General features: G+C 37.0%; 1 protein-coding gene across 2 annotated transcripts; it reads right to left on the bottom strand.

Moving 5' to 3' along the window:
* Window positions 1–4,154: 4,154 nt before the first annotated feature.
* On the bottom strand, window positions 4,155–8,876 carry star (steroidogenic acute regulatory protein). Of its 2 annotated transcripts, XM_012854764.3 has the most exons (7): window positions 8,636–8,876; window positions 8,293–8,400; window positions 6,032–6,162; window positions 5,725–5,883; window positions 5,446–5,630; window positions 5,239–5,332; window positions 4,155–5,159 (listed from the first exon to the last, which is right to left on the bottom strand). In XM_012854764.3, exons 1-7 carry the CDS (start codon window positions 8,697–8,699, stop codon window positions 5,040–5,042), a joined length of 861 nt encoding a protein of 286 aa, XP_012710218.2. In that variant the 5' UTR covers window positions 8,700–8,876; the 3' UTR covers window positions 4,155–5,039. The 2 variants fall into 2 exon arrangements, with proteins under 2 accessions (XP_012710218.2, XP_036000415.1); XM_036144522.1 differs by lacking the exon at window positions 8,636–8,876 and having other exon boundaries at window positions 8,293–8,572.
* Between the last annotated feature and the right edge of the window lie 2,457 nt (window positions 8,877–11,333).

Below are 11,333 nucleotides of genomic sequence, written 5' to 3'. Positions count from 1 at the left end.
TTTTATAACCTTGATTCTGGAGTTTGATATGAAATGATGGCTCTTTTCTTGTCTTAAAGGGATACATACCTCTGCATTGTGATGTGAGGTTCTGCTAAAGCTAGAAGCAGTTAATACATTACCTTCAGAAAATAACTCTTGGTGTTTTCGTTTTGTGTAAAAAGAAAACAGAAATCAATTAAAATAAATGTATTTATGAACTTTTGGGATGATTTTAATTTTTTTGTCATAGGGCCCAAAATTACAGGCCACATCCTTGTTTTGGGGCTTAGTAACTATGCTATTTGCATAATTACATTTTGCTTAAAAAATATTTTTTTAAAGTATTAGATAATCCATCCATCTGTTCATGGTCAAAACCTGATTATCTGTGCAGGGATGCCACGGTCAAAACCTGATAGCTATGACCAAAACGCAATGACTTTTTCAGGCTTTACTTCAATGATTTAACAGACGAATGAGATATGTATTAACCAGCGTCTTTCAAAGCTGGCGCTCCTGTTTTATAACCTTGATTCTGGAGTGTGATATGAAATGATGGCTCTTTTCTTGTCTTAAAGGGATACATACTTCTGCATTGTGAAGTGAGGTTCTGATAAGGCTAGAAGAAGTTAATACATTACCTTCAGAAAATAACTCTTGGTGTTTTCGTTTTGTGTAAAAAGAAAACATAAATCAATTAAAATACATTTATTTATGAACTTTTGGGATGATTTAAATTTTTTTGTCATAGGGCCCAAAATTACAGGCCACACCCTTGTTTTGGGGCTTAGTAACTATGCTATTTGCATAGTTATTCCATTTTGCTAAAAAAAATATATTTTTTAAAGTATTAGATAATCCATCCATCCGTCCATGGTCAAAACCTGATTATCTGTGCAGGGTTGCCATGGTCAAAACCTGATAGCTATGACCAAAACGCAATGACTTTTTCAGGCTTTACTTCAATGATTTAACAGACGAATGAGATCTGTATTAACCAGCATCTTTCAAAGCTTGCGCTCCTGTTTTATAACTTGGATTCTGGAGTTTGATATGAAATGATGGCTCTTTTCTTGTCTTAAAGGGATACATACTTGTGCATTGTGAAGTGAGGTTCTGCTAAGGCTAGAAGCAGTTAATACATTACCTTCAGAAAATAACTCTTGGTGTTTTCGTTTTGTGTAAAAAAGAAAACAGAAATCTATTAAAATACATTTATTTATGAACTTTTGGGATGATTTTGATTTTTTTGTCATGGGGCCCAAAATTACAGTCCACTAGTAATGGGGCTTAGTAACTATCTTTTTAAATATAAGATAATCCATCCATCCATCCATCTGTCCATGGTCAAAACCTGATTATCTGTGCAGGGTTGAGGAGGCCTGGTGCCTATCTCCAGTTTTTATGGGGCAAGAGGACAGACACACCCTGGAGAGGTCACCAGTCCATCACAAGACAAGCATGCATGCTCGCTCAATCGTGCGGGCAATTCAGAGAGCCAAATTAACCTCGCATGCATGGTTTTTTTTTTTGTGGGAGGAAGACAGAGTACCCAGAGAGAACCTACACATGCAGTGGGTGAAACTGAGTGCAAACTCCACACAGAAAGACCCCAAGCAGTGATTCAAATCAAGGACCTTCTAGCTGCAAGGCAACTGTGCTAACAACTACTTCGCCATGCAGCCTATAATACAGTATATTCACTATTTACTATAAGATATTTATCTTTTTATCAAGGCTTTTAAGGGATTTCAATAATATGTATTTCTCTGACTGTGCCCACATTCGCCTCGTGACTGGGGGAAAAAAAACAGCAATAAATTAATCAATGGTGGTATCAGTGCCAAGGATTTAGCATAGCTGCCAGATTGCTTGTTTTGTCTTTCTGGTCTCATTGCACAACTTCTGTGCAGAGAAATGATTTCCCTTTTCTGCGCCAGGGTCAGATTTTCCTCACATTTCCCACCACCGCGCCAGTGATGGAACACGTTCTGTGAATCTCGTCCACTCTGGCCACATCTGCTTATGCTTTGATTTTGAGGCATTTCAAAAAAATGTCAGTCATTTTCCTGTGGAACATTCTTTCAAGAACAGTACTGCATAAAACGGGACTTGGCATCTAACTATCATCTTGTTAAACGTGCAGGAGTAAATATCAAACCACATATTTGTCAGGAACCCAGTTATTTGATAATCTCAATATCTCAGTTCCCGTTTCAAAGAACATTTTTGAGCTCTTGCGATACAACATAATCACATAGATATGGAATAGGATGTTAGAGAACTTCTGTGAGACGGGAAGTGAAAGTCCTGTACTGTGACTCATTCTGGCCTAATTTGTCCATGCTGCGTCCAAGAGAATGATCCATTAATGAAACCTTTTTTAGATTTAACAAAGCTACATAAATTTGGCAACGTGTTACATAACTGGGAGTAACGAGGGACAGATTTGAAGGGGTGTTGCTTGATGGTGGGGAATGTGCTGCTGGCTCATATTGAACTGTTATGCTGGGCTCCTGACTAATCCGAAAGGCCAGACACCTGCTCTTCCAGGCAAACTGGTAGTCTGAAAAGCCATCACAAAGAAGGACGGTGTTTTTTATGAGCAACTCTCGGCAGGATTTTGAGGGAAAAAAAACCAAACTTTTCCTCTTCCTTTTCCGTCTGAGAAGAATTACCTAAAAATTGATGTGACGTCTCCAAATTGAGCTCCAAGGCTTTCATTCTAAGTTCATTTCTTACGTTTTTCCCATTTTGTCATGTCACAACCACAGAAGTTTGTGTATTTCATTTGTTTTTGTCTGTCTTATGCAACGTGAGAGACTAAGGGTGGGCCATTTTCAATATTTATTTTAACAAATACCAATTGGAAAAGTTTGGCAAAGATTTGCATTCATCCCCATTTACTCCAAATAAAATCCAGTGCAAGCAAATACCCTCAGATGTCATATAATGGACTCCATTTCTTTATAATTTAATTCTAGGAGTAAATCCAGCTGTTCGGTGAAGGGCTTGAATGTTTTTCAGAGAACAAAAAACATAATAAAGACAACAAAAAAAAACAGCGGGTAGATGTAGTATGACGTTCTGGAGAAGGTTTAAGCATGTTGCTGTAACAATATCACATGCTTTGAACGTCTCACAGAGAAGTGTTCAATCCATCAAACACAAATGGAAAGAGTAGAACACAACTGCAAACCTAGCGAGGCATGGTTGCCCGTCTAAACTGACAGGGGCTTCAGAGCGCCACAGCTCACGTGGGGGAAGCTGTACTAGTTGTCAATCAGAAGAAAGCCCTTATTGAAAGAAAGCCAGAGGACGTCCTGTTTAAAGTTTAACTGAAGCCACAAGCCATGCAGAGGACTGGGAAAACATGGAAAATAAGTTTTTTTAGTTATATAAAACCAAAATTGAACTTTCCAGCCTGCATGCAAAACATTTTGTGTGGAGCTAATACAAGACTTTACATTTCCCTGAACTCTTCATCACCACAGAACAAAATTGAAGTGGTAGCATTTAGCAGTGGTAATGCTTTTCTTCATCAGGTGTAGCAAGATTTAAATAAATAAAAAATAAAATAAAATCACTGTTCACAGACGCCCTCCATTTAATCTGACTGAACTTTAGCAATTTTTTTCAGGAAGGATTGACAAAATGTCAGTTTTCAGATGTGCAAAGCTGGTAGACACATACCCCAAATTAATTAATTCATAATGCCAGAAAGGGGGATCCTTTTGATTCAGGTCAGTTAAATACAAATACTTGACCTTTTGTACAGACTTCCACTTTTGAAGTCCACGTGAACATGCATTGAATTTTGTGGTTGTGACGTGACAAACTTATTTATTTATTTATTTATTTATTTATTCGAACATGATACAAATATAAAAATAAAATAGTGCACAGTAACAAGAAGTGCATAAGAAAGAAGAGAAAATACAGCTTTTTGTTTCAGTTAACATATCATGCTCAAAACGGGGTAGGAAGAAGTGAGAACTTATAAACTCCTACCCCTACCCCTACAAAAGGTTAAAGGGGTGTGAAAACTTTTGTAAGGCACTGTATCACATATATATTAATTGCATCCCTTAGGAAACCAAAAACTCAGTTTGTAACATGTGTATGGGTGTGTGTTGTTGTCTTTTATTTCAAACTGAGCATGCGACCAGATACATGTTCAACAAGATTTTATTCCAGTTCTAATATAACACAATACAATCATTTTTTTTTAAACTTCTTCTCTGAAAGCATAAATATCAGTGACACACAGCAGTTGCTGTAATGTCATGCAGCTATGCAAAATCAATAAATAAAAGTGCAATTCCACAACAGGGGCAAGGAAAGATAATTAGGTCGATATTGAAAGAGACTCGTCAACGAGGGATGATAGTTGGGTTTGTAAAGAAATAAACTACATGTATTTTGTAAGGAGGTAAATTATGTGACTGTCGGGAGCCTCAAATTCTTTCAACAGAAATGTATGATCCAAGTGCTAAACACTGGGTAAGACTTAAAATCAACACAGTATGACACATATTGAGTATAGCAGCTATTAAGAACAACAGTCAATAGGCTGTATTTCATTTAGGGCACTCCTCCTTAGTGCTTGCATTCTTTAAATGTAAAGTCCATTAAATGTTAAGTGCAAAAAGTCTGAAGACATATCTGGGCATATCTAAACTGTGTTTTTAAATGGACATTGAAAATGTCACAAATTTTGACGAGGGCGTATATCAAAACTCTCTTCACTACTTGGCAACTACCAGTAACAGGGAAAAGTGCACACAGTGCACATATGTAGGCTAAAATAATTTCTTTTTTGAAATTCTTAGGTGCAAGTCTCATCGGCGATGGTGTTGTGCTGATCTATTATTACTCATTATCTGTTTCATCAAAATTGCTGAGATTTTCTCAAGATTTCAGAAAAGCACAGTATTCCCGGGATCTTGTTAAAACTTCCTGGAGTTTCTACTTTTTTACTGTCTCTAAGCAGATTTAGAATGAGAATTCTGACGAGCAGAGGTTTCCCTCTCTGCTGACTCAAAGGACATCTTGTGTCAGCAGGCGTGAGCCATCTCCATGGAATCGTTATTGGCCATTCTGTTTCTGAGGTGGTTGGCAAAGTCCACCTGCGTCTGAGAGAGCACTTTGTTTATGATTGTCTTTGGGATCCAGCCCTGCGGATGACAATGACAAATTGTGTGTTAGACAGACTCCCATTTGTACTTTAATGTTTGTGTTGGCTATATCATATACCTTCAGATCTAGACTCAGTAACCAGGTGAACTTAGTCTTATTTGGGTCTTCAGCACAAGGCTTCATCACTATACAGGTAGGCCCGTTCTCGGCTCTGCAAAACGTCACAAATTACGCTGAATGTGAACACATTTGGATACCAATTTGGTGTTTGAAAGCAGTACCAGTACATCTCAACAAAGCAGATGATCACATTCATTAATTTACCTGATTACGCCTTTCTGCTCAGGCATTTGTGGGTGCTGAGTAGACATTCCGGCCAGGAAGCAGGTGGAGCCTCGACGTTTGGCACAGCGGACACTCACAAAGTCCCTCGGTCCCACTACGTTGCCTGGCGTCTCTGCAGACACTTCGTGGGTAACCATGGTGTCCTGTCCGATCTTTTGAAGGATCTGGAATATCCCAGTTTAAAATGTTACAATTGACCTTGAGTTTAAGATCTGTGCTCTGGACAGTTCCTTAATCCCCATTTAAAATCTATCCTACTTTGACTTGTTTGACGTTGGGGTTCCACTCTCCCATTAGCTCCATTTTTTCCACCAGCTCTTCATAAAGGTTGTCAGGACGTTGCTCCAGCACCACTTCCAGTTTGAACACCTTCCCAATGTCTGGCAAGACTTTGCTCAGAACCTTATCTCCGTTTGCCTGAAAAAACGTGGGAAGAGATTCAACAATCGTCTGCCTTGGCAAGTAGAACATAACCTGCATTACCTATATTAGAGAGTTGTATCCATCTAATCTAAAGTCAATTTAAATTAAATGTTATTCTGCTCTGCTTTGCCATGGTACTCACAGCGACAGTTTCCACGGTCCAGCCGTCCTGCTCGCTGAGGATGCTGATGGCTTTCTGCAGTGCATCCTCACCTTGCTTCACATATGATATCTCTTCCTCGTTGTATCCCTCCTCTTCCTGAATCCGAGAACCTTAAACAGAGACCATGTTAGTAAAACACATAGGATGCAAGTTTTGTAGCTTTGTGGTTTCAAACCACAGCAATGCATGCATTATTGATAGATTTGTCAAAAGAATTTGAAACAGTAGATCATATGTCATGCCAATGGCTTTTAGATATAGTTCTTTCAAACTTACTAGATGGGTGGTTTTTATGTTATTTATTTATTTATTTTTTGGCCATAAGCAGAGTTTTTTAATTTAGTCATCTTTCTTCCTGCCAGCTAAATGGCATAAAAGGTGTAAATCAAGGCTATGTATTAGAGTCAAGGCTTTTAAAAAAAAAATTAACGATGTGACTCAGAATCTTCCGTCTTTCGATCTCTATGCTGATGACACAGTTGTTAATGTAACACCATTCCCTAGTTCTTTAATAATCTGGCATTTAAGATCATTCAGTTGCAGGTATTAGTAAAACAAACACGTGTTGTTGTTAAAAGAAAAATCCCCCAAATTCCACCTACTACTATGTCCAAAACAACTTACACAGGTTGAAATTGTATATCTCCCAAAAACCTATGTTGAACATCAAGTGTGTTCTTTTAATAAATAAATAGTTTTTTTAGTACACATGAAAAATAACTTGTCGAAGCTACCATTTTATCTCACATCTATTTATGAATTATTATTTATAGAAACTCTCCTGTAAACTCTTTACAGATTTTTTCACCATAGAACACTGAGGTATTTCCACCTGTGTACTTTATACTCAAAGACTAAGTAGACTTCATTGTCACTCAGGCTGGTTGCACTGATTTATTTTTATTTAACTCAGTAACTCGGTAAATATATCTCAGATTTTCTTTAGAACATTTAGCACTATTCTTTGAGTATGTAGCCTAAAGAACCTGGGAAAAGGATTTTTTTCCTGCTCTTATTTAATTTCTATTACAATATACTCAGGTGCAGGAGGGTACTGTTCCAGGGAACCTCAAAAAGTCTGGAATGAAAAGGTTTTTTGCGTTTCTTTTCTTTTTTTCTTCTTTTTTTACTTTCTAATTAATTAATCCATGGTTAAATTCGACTGGCTAAAAATGTGGTTGAGATGTTCATGAACTATAATGTTGGATGTTCTCTGAGGCTCCTCATCACCTGTTCAGGAAGGTACAAAATGGTTAGATAGAGAGATCTGACAGCCAATGGAGCATTAGGCAGGAAAGTCACACAGTTATTTAACGTTACAAGGACATAATCTACCATCAGTTTACAGAGAGTTTAAATTGGTCAGTTGGAAACAGGGAGACAAAAATATTTAACTTTAAGGTCGCCATGAATGACGAACAATGCAGAGTCTATTTATTGTATGTCCTACTGTTGATGCATTTGAGTCAGGTTTAATTCTTTGTAAACCTATTAAAAATGGGAGGTCTTATAATGATTGCTAAAATGCTTAATTCAGTGCACTAGCAAGACATCAGTGTTCCAAGCCTGCATGGGATTATGAGATGCACAGTAGAATAAGTTCACAGTAAGACAGAGAGTACTATACCAAATATGTCCCCTGTGCCTTTAAGACATTGCCCAGAAAATGGTTTATTGTGTATCAAACATAAATATTAAACCCTTTAGCAACACTGTAACATTGTAACATGTCAGTATTAACACAGCCTAACTCTTCTGAACCGGGACCTCAACCGGGATTCTGCAAACACAAAGAGTCACCAATGGACATTAACTAGAGAATATATTCAAACATAATCTTTTTCAACCACACTTTTCAGAGTTGTTTAAAACACCAGCAATAATCCTAAAGAGCTAATGTTATTCTTTTTCTGCAAATAAAAATAAACATGAATGAAGTCTTACTATTTGACTTTGATTAGTCACTAATGAGGCATTTTCTTAATATGGAGGTTTAACCCACAATTATATTTGTCTTGTATCATGGAAAAATATATATGTGAGATAAATTGATGAAGCAAGCATGAAAACCCACCAAAATGCCAAATAGAAAAAACCAAGAATTCCTCTATATACAAATCTATATTCTATTTTTTGTTTAAAACAGGTCTATTATGTAAACAACCTATGTACAACCTATGTATCACAGAGATTTACATGTATAAATAAAAGTAAAATAGAAAGAACAAAAAACAACTCACTGAGGAGAGAGCTTCGTCGACGGACCTGGCTGATCCAGTTACTGGGACCTGGGCCCGCCAGCCTGTTCAGCTCATAATGGATGGCTGCCAAGGCATTTCTTCTCAGACCTGGAAAGCAAGAGAACATAATATTTGCAAATGAAACCACTAGAAAAAATAAGCAATAAGAACACGTTTGGCTCTGTCCTGTGTTTCTCCATTTGTTTTCTGTCGCTCGGATCTGAGGCGGCATGCAGACCTCAGTTGGAAAGAATGCGGATTCATGCATGGAGTAAAATGGGGGTAAAGAAGTAGGTCAAGGCAGCAGCTCTGACTGTCAGTCCGATGGCATTCACTCACTCACCTGTCATGTTCCTCATGTGCCGATAGGAGATGCCAGCGCACAGTTTGAAAGTTGCGGGAAGCATTTTGTATTGTAGGACTTTCTGGCACTTTGAAATGAAAAAACAAAAACAAAACAAAAGCAAATAAAGAATTGCAAACCTTGAAAGCAAACAATTTAGAAAAGGTTAGACTGTGTCTGGACTGTAAAGGTTCAGCTGAGTAGCTGAGACTGCTGTGGAGGCTTTAAGGCTTCTGTCTGTAGGAGGTTTGAGAGCTCTTGTATATATAGGAGCTCTCCCCTCAAGGCCATCTTGCTATCACCAGATAGATAAACAGGAGAACCGACTAACTGTTCCAATGACCATGTCATCAAGGTCACCCCGTGGACATGACAAGCATTTCTCAAAGACTCACAAACTCTGTGTGAGATAACGTTCAGTGCCCGGGCCCGTAGCTTCACACATAAACAAACATTCCACAGAGGAGACCGCCTTCTTAATGTGATGGGAGCACCAAGAAGAGAGGGGTCAGTGGGCCAGACCCTGAATGACTCATCTATCCATCCCCATGGTCCATGACTGCATTATCACTCTGGAACTCAAGGGCAATGATATTTTTCTTAGTGTGGCTGATTTCTCCCCCCTAGAATGATTGATATCTCAGAATAAGCTTGGCAAATTTTCAATGTCATTACAGGAAGTAACACGTCAGCAACTAGAATATTCTGACTGGGTTCCTGGAGTCTCTGCCCTCTATTTTTAGTTGAGAAAAGTGGTGTATATGTACATAAAATACAGTATGTATATGTATATATATGCTAGCTCTAATAAACCAAAACCAACAAGGATTTTTAGATACATGTGTGTCTACATTCTGTCTCAGGCAACCACTCATTGGCTAACCAACACAACAAATACAAAAAAACAACAAAAACTGAGCACATTTATCAGCAACCTTGGTAAAGCCTTAAAATAAATTAATATTTTATTGCAGCAGTGTAATCTTACATTCATTGTTTTAGAAAGATCCAATAAGTAGATAAAGCCCTAATAAAAAACAATGCGTTTTTAGCAAAGTAACCCTTGTTGTATATACTTTGTGAAGCATTCTTTTCCCAGAAGGACCTTTACTATCGTCTCATAAATTATTTCACATTGTACAGAGAGATGGATCTTTCACCAGTCCTCTTTGCACTTTCTCTCCTGATCATTGAAACTTGTGGGAAGTCTTGATGAAGAACTAGACCACAGGTTTTGTTCTGGGACTGAGATGGTCATAAAAAAGATTGATGTTCTGTCTCTTGAATTGTTCCTGTGAACCATTTTCAGTTCACTGCTACCCACCCCCAATGACAAAGGGGGACAAACGAGTCAGCTGTCTCGGGCCCGGAAAGAGGCGGCCAAGAAGTGGGGCTCCAAACATTAAATTATAGGCAAGAATAATTTTTCAAAATGTTGTTATTTATGTAATAAAATATTAAATATTTGAGTTTATAAAAACTTCATATCCACTTTTATGTAATTGTAGATTGTGCTTTTTATCACAGCTCAGAACTCCCCCAAGTCCAAAACAAAAATGTTTTGGTCATTAAGCTGTGGTTTAAATCATAAATAAATAAAAAAAAAAAAAAAAAAAAAAAAAAAAAATATATATATATATATATATATATATATATATATATATATATATATATATATATATATATATATATATATATATATATATATAGTTACTTCCTTTACTATATATATATATCCATATAGTTATGGAAGTAACTAAATAATAGGTGGTATGAGTGTCTAGAAGTTCCTACACACTCTGACCAACTTATGACAAAGTTGGTCAGAGTGTGGTGAGACTCAACAACAATCTAAAACAAAAAAGTCACATTCTTCTTTTGTTTTGATTTTTTTGTTGTTGTTGTTGTCTTTATGTTTTTCCTTTTTTAAGACATGATTAAGAGAAGATAAGATTCATTATAATATCTGATAAGGAATCCCATTAGATAAGATTCATAAACGTTTTCAGAACATTTTCACAACATTCATACTATTTAACTGACGTTCATCCAACGTGTTGCCATATGAGTTTTTTCCTGTATTCGGTTCCTTTTGTATTTTAGTCTGTTCCCTTTATGTTAATACTTGTCTTTTACCATTGGTTTGTTTCCTTGTGTCTTAGTTCAGCTACTGGAGTTAATCAGACACATTTCCTCAGGCTCTCCATTGCACTCCTTCTGACCTAAGCTGCTTCACATGATGTCCTGATTTATTCACCTGCATTCAGTGTCATTCTCCACTTCTCCCTCAGTATAAAATCTCTCTGTTGTTCAGTGTTCCTCGTCGGATCCTTCTGTTGTTCTGCTCTTTATTCTGTGATTCCAGGATTAAAGATGGGTTTATTTGAGGGCCCCGTAAAAGCTGCAAGCACTGCAATTATGTTGTAACATGTTCACAAACAAAAATGATAAGACAATATCACCAACGGAAAGAGTATAAATTCAGTTATAGGTCTAAATAACAAACACATTGTACATGGTGTTTTGGGAGACAATTGAAAATTGTTATTCTGGTGTTGATTTTGGCAGAAAATCCACACAGTATCTTTTCTCTCTTTTAACCCTCTCTTTAAACCTAATCTTTTGATATGTGTAGTACTTATTTTAAACTCACATTTTGGTTCTTCTTATACTTTAAACATATTTATGCAGATTAAAA

The sequence above is a fragment of the Fundulus heteroclitus genome, chromosome 12 (genome assembly GCF_011125445.2).
Source record: "Fundulus heteroclitus isolate FHET01 chromosome 12, MU-UCD_Fhet_4.1, whole genome shotgun sequence".
In the NCBI taxonomy this organism is placed as follows: domain Eukaryota; kingdom Metazoa; phylum Chordata; class Actinopteri; order Cyprinodontiformes; family Fundulidae; genus Fundulus; species Fundulus heteroclitus.
The sequence above is the reverse complement of the archived record's forward strand: the minus strand, read 5'-3'. Positions and strand labels throughout refer to the sequence as shown.